Source organism: Siphateles boraxobius, unplaced genomic scaffold, assembly GCF_051911475.1.
Source record: "Siphateles boraxobius isolate OS27281-9 unplaced genomic scaffold, OSU_SipBor_1 66, whole genome shotgun sequence".
NCBI lineage: Eukaryota > Metazoa > Chordata > Actinopteri > Cypriniformes > Leuciscidae > Siphateles > Siphateles boraxobius.
Window position 1 is genome coordinate 9,822,862 of NW_027509193.1, and position 14,180 is coordinate 9,837,041.

Genomic DNA, 14,180 nt, shown 5'->3' on the forward strand with positions numbered 1-14,180 from the left:
GTTTATTGGTATAATAATCCAGAAAAGGAGAAGAGAGCCAGAGGAATGGGAGACAAAGAAAAGGTGACCCAGCTGACATCAACAGCTGAACCAAGTGGGCCAGTATTACATCATCATTAGACGTCGTTACATTCTTACAGTGCAAGTTGATGGGAGATTTTCAAACATTAAATGTACAGTACCGTTCAAATGTTTGAGGTCAGTAAGATTTATTTTGTGTTTTTAAATGAAGTCTCTAATATTCACCATGGCTGCATTTATTTGATCAAAAATATTGTACAAACAGAATGAAATATTATTATAATTTAAAATAACTGTTTTCTATGTTAATACAGTACATTTTAAAATGTAATTTATTCCTGTGATGGTAAAGCTGAATTTTCAGCATCATTACTCTTCAGTGTCACATGATCCTTCAGAAATCATTCTAATATGATGATTTTCTGCTCAAGAAACATTTATTATTATTATCATCAATGTTGCCTAATGTCTATGTGGAAACCATGATACATCTTTTTCAGGATTCTTCCATGAATATAAAGTTCAAATATAATTTTTGGTAAAACTTTACAATAGTGTTTGATTAGCTAACATTAAATAACTTCATCAGTTAACATGAACTAATAACGAACCGCACTTCTACAGCTTTGTTAATTTCAACATTTATGCAAAACATTTATGCAAACCTTTACAAAACACAAGACATCTACTCACCGGTCTTACGGAGAGGGAAGTCATCCTTGCCCTCATAGGACCCTAACAGCGGGGGGAGTTTGTAGGAGGGCGGTGTGCCCGGTGTGTTGCTCTGTGGAGGGGAGCTCTGCTCCAGCGATGCGTGGTGAGCCCCCCTGAAAACAAACACAAGCCATTACAAAGACTCATCCATCACAATGCAAATGAGTATGAATGAAATATATATATATTTTTTAAATGCACTTTGAATTTGGGTTTACCAGCACATAATAAGGCCGAGTGATATGGACTAGCAAGATTCCTCTTACCAGCACTTCTGGGGGAAGGAATGGTTAAGTCCACCGGGGCCAGGTTCCTTTTTGCTCAACAGGAACTCCTGCAGCTTCAGTTTGACCTCAGTACTGGCAATGGCACCTAAGAACAAGAGTCAAAGGACACAGGTGAAGTTGGATTGGAGGAGAATGCTTTTGAATCAGTTTTTTACATTTTTTTAATTTTATTTTGTTAAGTGAGTTTCGTTCACCTCTGCAAAAGTCATTATCATGGGTTTTCAAGTCATTAACATACCAGTGTGTTGCAATGCGGTTGCTAGTGTGTTCTATGTAGTTGCTAGGGCAATGCTATACATTTGCTAGCGTGTTCTGAAGGTTGACAACAAACCAAAGTCAAAAGAACACAACTCTATGAAGTCTTTGTGATATCATGGTCTCTATATATGGTTGGTGCTCCTCCTTCAATGAAAATCTATGGGCTTTTCTCATTCCGTTTTATTGTCCGCTAGGTGAAAATTCTACATCTAATCACAGAAACGTTTTAGAGCACCTCTATTTAACAACCTGCATGATTTTATGTTACAGCACAGGACAAATAACGTAAAGTTGGGGATTTGTTCAAACAATGTATTTGTATTTGTAAATGTAAAAATTTATTTCCATCAAGAGGTGCGTCAATCTTTGGTCAAGATCTTACACTGACAATGCATTGACATGGTGTGTCTTCCTATTTGGTTGTTCAAGGAATGTAAAGATACACACTGCACCAATTAGAGTTAGAAGAACGGTTGCCAAACATATAACATGCTAGAAACATAATAATCACTGCAATAATGATCCAATAATGGACTCTTAAGTATTAGCCAATTTTTAGACAGGCAGTATATATACATTACTGGTCAAACATTAGAAGTCAGTAAGAATTTTTTCTTTTTTTTCTTTCAATGAGTCTCTTATGCTCATCAAGGCTGTATTTATTTGAACAAAAATACAGTAAAAACAGTAATATTGTGAAATTTACAAGAACTGTTTTCTATTTTAATGTATATTAAAATGTAATTTACTCATGTCAAAGCTGAATTTTCAGCATCACTACTCCAGTCTTCAGTGTCTTAGCTGTCTCAGAGGTTCCATCTCTGTTAGAATACTACGTAGGGAGCTCACAAGGTTTTGGTACAGATCCAATATGTTAATTTTGTGGCTTAATAAATCCTATTACTCCATTGTGTTATTTTAATAGTAAACAACCAAAGAGAAATAATAGAGCAATTTGTGCCTGCTGTGCCTAAAATATTTTAAAGAATATCCATGACAATGCATAATTATAACAGCAAACAACGATAAACATCACTTACGTACTGCTCAGCAAGGCGTTTACTCGTTGAACTAAAAGGTGAACAGTGCATTTAAACTATTCCCATTTTGGAAATTAGCAGCAGAATAAATAACAGAAAACGATGAGCGGTGAACATGCCATGAAATGAGTTTGCTAGCTGTAGATCAATTGTACATAACAGATGTATTAATGGAGAGATGCATACTCTCTTTGCCCTTCTCTTTGTTCCGTAACATGAGCAGTTGTTGTTCCAGTCTCTGCTTCTCCATCTCTTCGTGACGCTGCTGTTCCAACTTTCTCTTCTGCTCCAGCTCCTGTTGACGCTTTGCTGCAAGGATCTCCTGCTGTTGCTGGTCAGGAAGAAAATCAGAGTCAAGAATCAGAGCTCAAGGAGATGATGTGTACCGAGAGGACAGCAACGGTCATACCTTAAGATGCTCCTGTAGCTGCACTTCATGTTGGCGTGTCAAAACCTCGTGCTGCTTCTGGAACTCGGCGAACAGCAGCTGCTTCTGGAGCTCTTGCTGTTGTTTGAGTAAGAGCAGCTCGTGCTGAAGCTGTTTTTCTCTCATCGCCGGGTCCACTGTGCTCAGTGCGCTCAGACGCGGGTCTGTACGCAGGTCCACCGGCCCTCCGCTACCTCCGCCCTGATCTCCTCCACTTCCCACCGGGCTCTGCATCCCAGATGGTAACAAAGTCTTCACATCCACGGCTGGAAAGAGAGCGATACAGTTAATTAAAGTGTTATCTAACTGCCATTAGAATTAGGATAACCTGTTAAACCTAACAACTGAAGCGTACATTTTACAGGCACGCACGCATGCATCCACACTCACACACACACACACACACACACACACGCACACACACACACGCACACACACACACACACACACACACACACACACACACACACGCGCGCACACCTGTTGCATTTGTATTTTATAATGGGTCACCTCTGCCTGGGTTCAAACCTGTTCCCATAACCTCTATGCTGCAACTAGTAGCGCTTAAAATAGCATGTTGACACATAAACATACAATTTGTTTAGAGCACAGTTGCATAAGCAAAGGCCAGGGGTACTCTGTGGTTCATGTATACTGTTTCTGTAAATGCAGTGCTGACATTTGTCTGTGTCTGCCCATGTTACCGTAATCAGGTGTAATCAAGCTCAAATGTTGACAAGCTAGTTGACGTTGCCTTCTTTTGTATCACAAGCCCGATGGGAATTTATCCAACTGAGCTCGGACCAGTTTTATCAGGGACGGGCAGCACAGAAAAATGTCCAAAATTGTAAATTCAATGTAAAAGAGCGACAGCTTCCTTTTAGATCATTAAAAAAAAAATAACAGCCAAGACCTTCCTTAAGGTAGGGCACTGTACTGGTAAAGAGAGCATGTGGTTATATAACCTAGAGGGGAAACCAAGGTGATGGCCTGAGGCTCGTCCAAAAAATCAACCCAACCAGTCACTTTCTCTCCATTTCTGCTATTTCCAATAGTACCACTACCCAAGAATACTGAGCTTCCCAAAGCTTCTGAGCAAGTTTTTTGCACGACTGATGTACTAAAAAAAGACCCCGGAAAACCCAACATTCCTGATTTTGTTTGTGTTGTACCTTTTTCCCCCTCCATCAAATACTCTTTATTTTCACTGCAGTAAGATGGCATTAATGAGTTGCCATGGGGAAAGCCTGAGCTCTCTACAAAGGCAGTCAGGCAGGGAAACAAATCTCACCAATTAAAGGTGACCAGATCAAAGCAGCCTCCAAACATTACTCAACTTCAACGGAATTGGGGAACAAAAAGAATTGAACTCGTTTTCTGAGGCATATTATGGTTGGATTATGAGTAAGGAAAGCTCATAGGCTGCAATTTAATTTGTAAATTATATTAGACATAACAATACACAGCAAATATTTACAAATATTGAGTGCATTTTTTCGGAATTCTCTGATGAAAAAAAAGTTCAAAAGAACAGCTTTTATTTAAAAAAGAAGCCTATTGTAACATAAATTTCTTTACTGTCACTTTTGATTAATGCATCCTTGCTGAATCAAAGTATTAATTTCTTTAAAAGAAAAACAGTATTAGTTTCTATTCCCAAGACTAAACTGCACTGAAATGGTTGGTATTGCATTCTTGTAGCTCATACAGTAGAAAATAGCACAAGCAACAAAGCCGTGGGTTAAGGTTTGAAAAAAAATATACCCTCGATGTATAATTTAGCCGCTGTGTATAAAAGCATCTCACAAATCAATGCATACATGTAATGTAAATGTAAATGCAATGTGACAGACAAGTTAGCATATAGAATAATTCATTATCTTCAAGGGCGGCATCATCATCACATTTATTATGTTTTTAATACATTTTTTTTAATAACTGAAAAATAACCAATTTTGGAAAAAGCATGCATACTTCACAGAATACTACACCACCTGGACATGTCTGGCATACTTTTTCAATCAAACTATGAAAAGCACTTTAAATCCTTGCATTGCTGTATACTAATAAACCAAGTTTTTAATGCTGAAAATCGGCACATCACTTAATCGAAATAGGCAGTATGAAGTAGTATGAAGTTATAGAGTCTTTGTGGCGTCCTTGAATCTGCAGAGACCTCGAGTGTGAGGTAGGATACCACTACGCGGGGGCCACTCACAGCTGAGAACACATTAACTCACATGTCACTCAGCCTCTACCGTGGGCCGGGTTGCCCTCCCAGCATCGGCTAAAGTTTACCAACATGATAATGATCCGGTTTCTTTGCTGGATGCCTGGCGGAAGCGTTCGGCTTACATGAAAATCAGATTACTCCCCCTTCATCAGTCAGGGGCTAAAAATATCTTTCCTCGCGCCCTCAGGCCGACTGACTGTGTCAAGCCATTGACGTCAGAGCATGGCCAGCCGAGGTCGCCAGGGCTACCGCTACTGTTCTGACCAGACGAGCTTAGCATAGATTTCCCCAGATACCCTTAGTCTTCCAGGAAAAGAACAGGTATGATTCCCATGTGTGAAGTTCAGTGTGGTCTGCAACAAATGGCCCAAAAGTTTAGTTAGTGAAGCAGCCTGTGCAAAAATAGTGAGATTATGGGTGAATTCCATGTTAAAAGACAGTGAATTTTGAAACAATAATAAGGCTATAAATTATAGATAGACTGTTGTGTTGTCTTCATGGGCTGCATAAACAAACTGTGAAATACTCAAAACATACTGTGAAAACACTGTCTGATTCACAAAAGAATGACTAAGTAGGTATGTGCGAGACTAGTCAGCCAGAAAAACTAAACAATACTGCTGCTGCTAGTCAACATAAAACTAGCATAAAACATGTAAGCTTGCTTATAGGCTTGTTATACAACCTGCTATGAGGGACAACAATACCCAAAAACAATAACTTGACTTGCTGACTTTTGTTGGCTAACATTTATTTGAGGAATTCTGTTCATAACAGACTGTTGAGTTTGTACTTACTGGTCCTGCACTGCCTATTGATTCAGTTTATTCTAATAAATTTCTACATTGGTTAACGTTGATTGAATGCTTTGGTTTAATGTATAGTAATCAATGATCATGATGGAAGGCAGGCACGTCACATGTATATGACTTATTTTTCAGCGGCATTCAGTATAGATTTTCACTATTTGATCTATAGATGAATTAGGCTTTTTTTTTTTTGGATGCTGTCAAAAGGATTTTTTTGTAATTCAATTAGGCGATTTTTAAAAGGATAATTCTTTTGACTTCAATTTAAATGTTAATGAAATTACTCATGGCGCACATCCCTACTTATAAGCCAGTTATTTAAATGAATCACTCAAATAGACTCAAGTTAGGGTGCGTGAATTAGTCTAACAAATGTAATGGTCTCCTCACTGCAAAAAATCAAATACTGCCTTTTGTATCTTTAATTCAAATTTATTTCATGTCATTTTTTGCTGATAGTTCCAGAGTGTACAAAAGCAATCGTAAAATACCAGCTAAATAAATTATCCTGACGAATGCGCATATGACTGTACCTATGATTGTGAAACTTCCCTTAAGACTTTACATATTTAGAAAGGAATTCAAATGAAGCTCTATTAATATTGAAACTTGGTTACAGCCATTAAATGTTTTGTTAACATGTGTTCACAGTCTACCGTGTATGCAGCAGCCCCACAGATAAGTAATCTGTCCAAACACAACATCTATGTGAAGGACTCCCACATCCCTAAGGAAAACTCCTTTGAGGTGATAATTAGCAAGTACAGAGACCTTTAAAGACAGCCTTCCTATCAACACTTTCCTGTCCAACAAAAGACAATGGCAATTCCGTCACAGCTAATGTCTATCCTTTTTCAAACTTCTCGTCCATTTGAAATATCACCCGCCTCCAAATTGGTAGTTACTCATTAAGGACCTGTTTTTAAGTTGAAAGGAAGAAATGAAAAACGCACGGAGGACAAAAATAGAAAAGGGGGAAGTACTCTGGGACTGGAGTCTTCGAGGAAGTCCTCAGTGAGGAGGTTGGGCAGACTAAGGGGGTTTCCAGGCAATTTCCCTCAGAGAGCTCTGACCAAAGTGGAGTCTCGACTGATTACTGCAGCGCCCACACATATACACAAACTAGCAGACTGATAAAAACAGAATCAAGCATGCATGTTGTCAAATGTACAAGACAATATAATTAGGCCTTAAAAAGATAAAGTTATTGTCCCTTGTTGAAAAATAAAACTATTTTAAAATGGGAAAGGCAAAATAAACTTAATTTAAGATGTATTATGGAAATCTGCTTCTCGAGTAAATGTAACATTGTTAAGGATGTTTATAGTAAAGCCAGACAAAAACCTAATATCCATCGTTATATTAAAATTCTAGACAATATAATTATATATTATATAAGCCAAGAATTATTTTCAACTGAAAAAAGACTGATATTAAAATTCAATACTATTTTGTTTATATACATTATAAAAACAAAACACTAAATAATACAATTAAAATGTTTTAAATGCAATACAAGGGAATTAAGGCATCAAAACAATGTACAGTATGAAAAAATTAATATTCATTTTGAGATTTGCTTAATATATTTTATTGAATTATTAGTATTTTTAAAGGGGACCTATGCAACATTCACTTTTATAAGGTGTTTGAACACAAAGATGTGTGTGCAGTGTGGGAGAACAACCAGCCTATAATGGTAAAATTCCACTTACTTTTTGTTTATAATTCCCATAAATCAAAAGCAGTCTCTTGAAACGAGCTGATTCAGATTCCCCCCTACAATGACATTACTGTAGGGACAAGCCATGCCCACAGCTGGTGATGATCTGCCCTATTAGCATAGACACAGCCCTGAGTGTGAAGCACAGAGTCCGCCATTTCTGTGTCCTCGCTGTGGCAGCTGGATATGTACAATGTCTGCGCCAGTGTCATGTTTTGGGATATCAAAGTACATAAGAGTCTCCATAGACTCCCGCCATTTGAGTCATTGAGGACATTGTGGTTAAATTTCATTTTCGAAGGAAATGTCTCCCCCCAAAAAAATAGCTAAATAGTCTTTTCAACGCTGGATTATAGTCGGCTCAATAAATGTTACATGCGTTCTGAAGAGAACACGTTTAAACAAATAGGCCTCAGTCAAGGATGCTCAATCATACACATTTGTGAGTCTGCTCAAGCTGGCTCATCCATCTTTTCACCTTTATTACAATACAGTACTTAACACAAATGCAGTAGCATGTCATAAAAGCAAGATGACAACATAAGTTATAACCGTAATTAAACTAAACTATACCAGTTTTATCTCCATGCAGCATATATTCACTGGCTCTGTAGGCATTTTATAACAGTTCCCACATGAGCACCTGTACAAGCGATTTATAGATTATAATGACGGAACATGCTAATCGATGACTTGAAGATAATTAACTCCACATCAACTATTTCATCAATTAACCATTCAGAAACGTCCTGTTGAATTCTACATGTTGTCACTTCTTCTTGAGTCTCTCCATCATTGTCAGACTTCGGCTCGAACATGTAAAGCTAAACTCCGCTACTGACAGTTTCTGCTATTTTCAGTGCGTGAGATTGTCTTGTTTTGTTGTTGCCGGTATGCTGGAGCATGAGCTCTTGAAGCTCCGCCCTCTTCTTGAAAGGGGGCCGGGTGCACCAGCTCATTTGCATTTAAAGGGACACACAAAAAGTGGCAATTTTAACATTATACAAAAAATTATCAAAAATTTTCTGTGGGCTATTTTCAGCTAAAACGTAACATACACACTCATCAGAGACTTATTTTACATCTTGTAAAAATGTTACATCGTTTTGCACACCTACATGTACATCTATATATGCACATCTTTCCATGTTGTTCAAAGTTTTTCCAGGTGATGTATAAATGAGGACAGTGGTGAGCTTGTCCCAAGGGAAAGGCCTTAAAAAGCAAAAAATAAAAATAAAAATTCTGCTGAGGCACTTACGATGTATTAAAAACTAGGGAAGAGCATTGTGACCTGACAGGATGGAAAAAGAAGAGTGCGAGAGAGGTACCTCCTCATTAAAAATAAAAGGAGGTGTTGCATAAGCTATTGGTGAGGTTGGGTGAGTGAGAGAGAAGGGGAAAGGAACGAGATACGACAGACAGATTTAAGATCTTAAAGATCGCGCTCTTTAAGATCACTAAATTCGAGGCTTCTGGTCATTCCTAGGATATCTAAGTCCACTAAAGGAGGGAGGGCGTTCTCGCATTTAGCTCCTAAACTCTGGAATAGCCTTCCTGATATTGTACGAGACTCAGACTCGCTGTCCCAGTTTAAAACTAGATTAAAGACGCATCTCTTTAACCAAGCATTCACTTAATCCTTAACCTTTGATACTACTGCTGAATCAGTTCGAATGCATTAACATTATGAACATCAGCTATGCTAATTATTTCCCATCTGCCTTTCTGCTGTTATCTCGGGACGCTAGTCCCGAGGTAAATAGCGTTCGTCAGCTCCAGTTTGTATCCAGCCTCTCACGGAGACTTCAGATGCCCCAACGCCTGTGAAGAGACGACTCGACGCCTGTGAAGAGACGACTCAAAGCCGGCGATATGTTATGCCATAAATTAATACTTGATTAACTAACTGTATTTTTCTATGTGCATTTCCGAAATGCAATTTCTGTAAAGCTGCTTTGAGACAATGTGTATTGTGAAAAGCGCTATACAAATAAATTTGAATTGAATTGAATTGAACAGATTAAAACTGGGTGATGTTATTTGGATAAAAAGCCAAGGATGACTAATCAATGGAGTGTCTGGAACAGGGCCAGAGAATGCTTGAGTAGCCAGATTTACTTTTCGTCAGATTACATCGTACTCCATGGATTATGCTAATCACCTGGTGGAAGGACTAGAAATAGCTTCCTCTCACTCCATGTCACTACCGTTAAAGCATGGTGCCAGTGTGTGTGTTTGTATGTGTGTGTTTATTTACACTTGATCCCCTTATGCAGCAGTTAGCTTAGTTTGTTTAAAAGCAGCAAGGCAATTGTTAATCACAATTCCAAGCACAGTCGGTTTTGAATCTGACAATAAGTCTAGAGCACACAGGATTGTTTTTTAATTATAACACCCTAGACCAGGGGTATTCAATTAAAGTTCCAAGAGGTCCGGTCTCTATATTTCCTTGGTCCGGACAATACTTTTCTGGATCAGTACATTTCCATTGGGGCAGCCCTAGTACAGCCCTAGTATCCTAAACATTTAAAATAGTCATCCAAGATGTAAATCTTGGGCCCCGAGAGCCAACGCAGTGATATCTGAGAATTTTTATCAAACATTTACCCAAAAAGTAAATATTACTGTAAACTCTATATTAATATAAAAAGGTAAGATAATCTAAAAATGTTTTATCAGGCTATTATTAGCATTATTATTTTACATTCAGACACCTACGTGCATGGCACATAGATTGAGAAAACATACTGCGATGCAATGAAGAAAATTATGGATAATTTAAGAAAAGTATGGACCATTTTTATATTTTGCTCAAAGTAATAAACTCCAAAAACTAACAATCTAATAAACAAAATGCTCATCATTTAGCACATCATTAGCATATTTAAAGTTTATTGTCTTCCCTTGCCATCTCTAAATAATTTTCCAAATGATAACATTCTTGATTATGAAATTTACTTTAATAATGCTACATTTATGGAAAAAAAATGTCTAAAGGCGCCACCAGTAGCTTGTCACAAACCTGGTTTAGTTAAATGGTTGGAGTCATCTGTATGACAGATAAAAATAACTGTATTTACGCCATTCTCGTTTTCTGTTGTGTTTTAGCAAAAGTGTCTATTTTGCTGCTCACCGTGTTTCTGCTACTGTTAAAATGACCGCATCGTCTGCAGCTCTTAATGCGACGCTTTACGTCTTTAGCGGGAGAGAGAAGCAATGCGCACGGAACGGAGAGAGCTTGAATGAAGCGTGTTTGGCTCTAAAATATTAGAGGATGTAGTGCCTTAAATATCATTACGACCCTATATAAACAACCCTGAGCGCTTGTGATGTGAACCGCTCCATTGTTTTGACACGTTGCTCACTTTAATCTGTAGAAATTTTAAAATGTTGCAATTTTGTCCCATGGTCCGGATGGAACCGGACCGCTGTCCGCCATTTGGATACCACTGCCATAGACTGAACGTGAATGGTGTAACATGTCAAAAGTAAATTGTTTACATTATAATCAATAAATCTACATTGAAAGTAGTGGAAATAACATATTAACCTAAAGACCTAAATGTACTACAGGAACATTAATTTAATTTTTTTTTTAAATTATTTAATAATAATAATTTTCTTTAATGCTGGAATGACCCTGGACCTCTTTTAGTCACAATAAATAAATAAATAAATAAATACATACATATATTCTGTTGGCGCTTATGTTTTAATCTGTTCTGGGAGTGAAGGGGAGGACGGGGAGGATATATATATATATATATATATACATACATACATACACACACACACACACACACACACACACATATATATATATATTGACTTGTTGGCTATTTCTCATGTGATGGAGGAGCTGTACAGGTGAAAAGTTCTGCAGACAAAAGGTTTGATTGCCTATTTCCTCAAATCCCTTTCCTGCACCTTCATACACAGCTCTGTACTTCCACAACAACAGAAGACAATCATCTAGAGAGACCCAAGCTTGCAATAGGCCTAGTTGGCCCATGGGACGATGTTTATCACAATATGGAATTCTCTTTGGTTTAAAAAAAAAAAAAAGAAATGTTAAAAAGAACCCATGCTGCTTTTTCCCTCGTCTACTGTTAGTATTGAAAAAAACTACCCTATTTCCACCATAGCAGGGGGTCTTTCCTGGCTTCAAACTCCTTCCCCTTTGTCTTTCCCGCTTTCCTCTACACCTTCGCCTCCCCCTCATCCTCCCCGGTCCCCGTTCTCCCCTTCACTCCCAGAAGAGATTAAACACAAGCAGCGACAGAACACAGTCTGCCTGCGAAAAGCGCAGTTATAAATAGCCCTGGATTAATAATGCTCTGGGGGGAGTGGAGGGGAGCGAGGGGGGGATGGGGGGCATGCTGCGCTTTTAAAAGTGCGCAAATCTATTTTAGGACACTACATTGCCAGGCGGCTGTGCTTCTCTCTTTCTCTCTCTCGCTGTTCCCTCCCTCCCATCTCGGATCGGCATTACAGACGTCTGAGATGAATGCAGCATGTAGTTTCTTTGCAGAAACCTGAGGACCCTCGTGAAAAGCATGTTGTTAGCCTCTCAATAATGTCATAAAAAGCTCTAGCCAAGAACTCCAAGCAAGGACAATCCATATATGTGAGCCGATGTGCTGTGATCTAAACCAGCACCTGACCAGAAAATAATCTGACAATGAGTTACACAATCTTGCTGAAGCACTGAAACATGTTTAAGGATAACTTTCCATCGAAAAACAGTGTTTAAGTTGACATCTAACCGCTATATCCTCAGGGACGATATCCCTCATGGCAGCAACAACCTAACGCTCTCCTCTCCTCTCTCCCGAAGGGCTTTCCTTTTGTTTTCAGAGCTCAGTTGAAAGAAAAACTTACAGCTGACACAATTTGCTGACACCATTTCCTGCTTTCATTCCAGCCAGGGGAGCTTTATTTTAGCAGTTAGTCCAAAGCCCTGTTGTGCAGAGACAAAGAGAGACGTTGACAAAGAGGAATAGACATATAGAGAAAGAAAAAGAGTAGGGATGCTCTGATATCGATACGTAAAAAATACAAATTCAAGTTGCATGTGATTATTGTGTGACAAGAAATAAATCTCAGAAATTTAATTTAATTTAATAATTAATAATAAATATATATATTTATTATGTGTGTGTGTGTGCGCGCAAAAGTATTGGGACACCTGACCATTACAGCAACAAGGACATTGCACTCTAAATACAGACATTAATATGGAGTTGGTCCTCCCTTTGCCGCTATAACAGCTTCCCTCTTCTGGGAAGGCTTTCCACAAGATTTTGCAGTGTTTCTGTGTGAATTTTTGCCCATTCAACCAGTAGAGCATTTGTGAGGTCAGGCACTAATGTTGGACTAGAAGGCCTGACTCGCAATCTACGTTCCAGTTCATCGCAAAGGTGTTTGATAGAGACTCTGTGTGGGATAGTCAAGTTCTCCCACACCAAACTCAACCAACCATGTCTTTATGGACCTTGCTTTGTGCATTGGGGCACTGCATGCTGGAATAGAAAAGGGCCTTCCCCAAACTGTTTCCACAAAGTTGGAAGCATAGCTTTGTTCAAAATGCTTTTGTATGCTAACGCATTAAGATTTCCCTTGAATGGAAGTAAGAGGGCAAGTTCGAAAAGAGCCCCATACCACAGTTATTTTAATAGTAAAGACTTTATTCTTCAATGTCACTAGCCTGACAAGCCAGACCTACATCAAGATGTTGGGTCTGGGAACACACCATTGGCAGGGCTCAATCCGAGGGGCGGGATTTCCGGTTGTCTTTCAAATTTCCTCTGCACGCAATAGGATAGCGCTACAACCAACCAGAGCAACGAAGAACGTGAAGTAGTCAGAGCGATGGACTTCAGTGCCCTTCTTTGTACTTTTCTCAAAGAAAAGCTGGACTCCAAGTCTTCCTGAGTCACGGCCAAAGCCGATTTGAAAGACCGCTGTTTGCCAGCAGCAGCAGCGGTCATCTTCTTTGTTTTCAAGTAGCAGAGAATTCACGCAGAACCGTCGCAACTCTGCCGTCATTATGTTAAGCCCGCCCACCGACTCTATACACGATGTGATTGGCCTGACTAGAGTTTGGTTTTTCCAGCTCGCAACCCAACGGAGAGTTGCTAGACGACCCTGGCTGCAAATTTCATTTGCTGCCGCTAGGGTGCATTTAGATTTCTAGGCTACAATGTCACATGATCCTTTAGAAATTAAATTGCTGCTCAAGAAACATTTCTTATTAATATCAATGTTGAAAACAGTTGTGTTTCTTAATATTTATGTGGAAACTGCTGAACATTTAATCAGGATTCATGGGCCGGATTCACGAAAATATTCTTAAGAAATAAGTTAAGAAAATTCCTAAGATAAATTCTAAGATGTTTGTAAGAATGTTACAAAGAATCTTCTTTAAAAAAAATACTTACTAAACTTTTTATACAAATGATATATAATCATTACCAAGCAAAAATTTATATTATAATATATTGTTTTATATTTTTAAATTATAATATAGTTTTTTTTTTGTTTAAATATACATATACATACAAACATACATATATACATATATATATATATACACACACACACACACACACACACACACACACACACACACACACACACACACACACACACACACACACACACAC

General features: G+C 38.4%; 1 protein-coding gene across 9 annotated transcripts in view; it reads right to left on the reverse strand.

The window, feature by feature from the left end:
- The window catches only part of hdac5 (histone deacetylase 5), a 91,733-nt gene that overhangs the window by 27,316 nt on the left and 50,237 nt on the right, over window positions 1-14,180 (reverse strand). For all 9 annotated transcript variants that reach the window (XM_077212111.1, XM_077212115.1, XM_077212112.1 and 6 more), the window contains 4 exons: window positions 2,730-3,013; window positions 2,507-2,651; window positions 1,002-1,107; window positions 715-848 (listed from right to left, as the gene is read on the reverse strand). In XM_077212111.1, coding sequence (XP_077068226.1) covers window positions 715-848; window positions 1,002-1,107; window positions 2,507-2,651; window positions 2,730-3,013 — 669 coding nt within the window. The remainder of the gene's footprint in view (window positions 1-714; window positions 849-1,001; window positions 1,108-2,506; window positions 2,652-2,729; window positions 3,014-14,180) is intronic.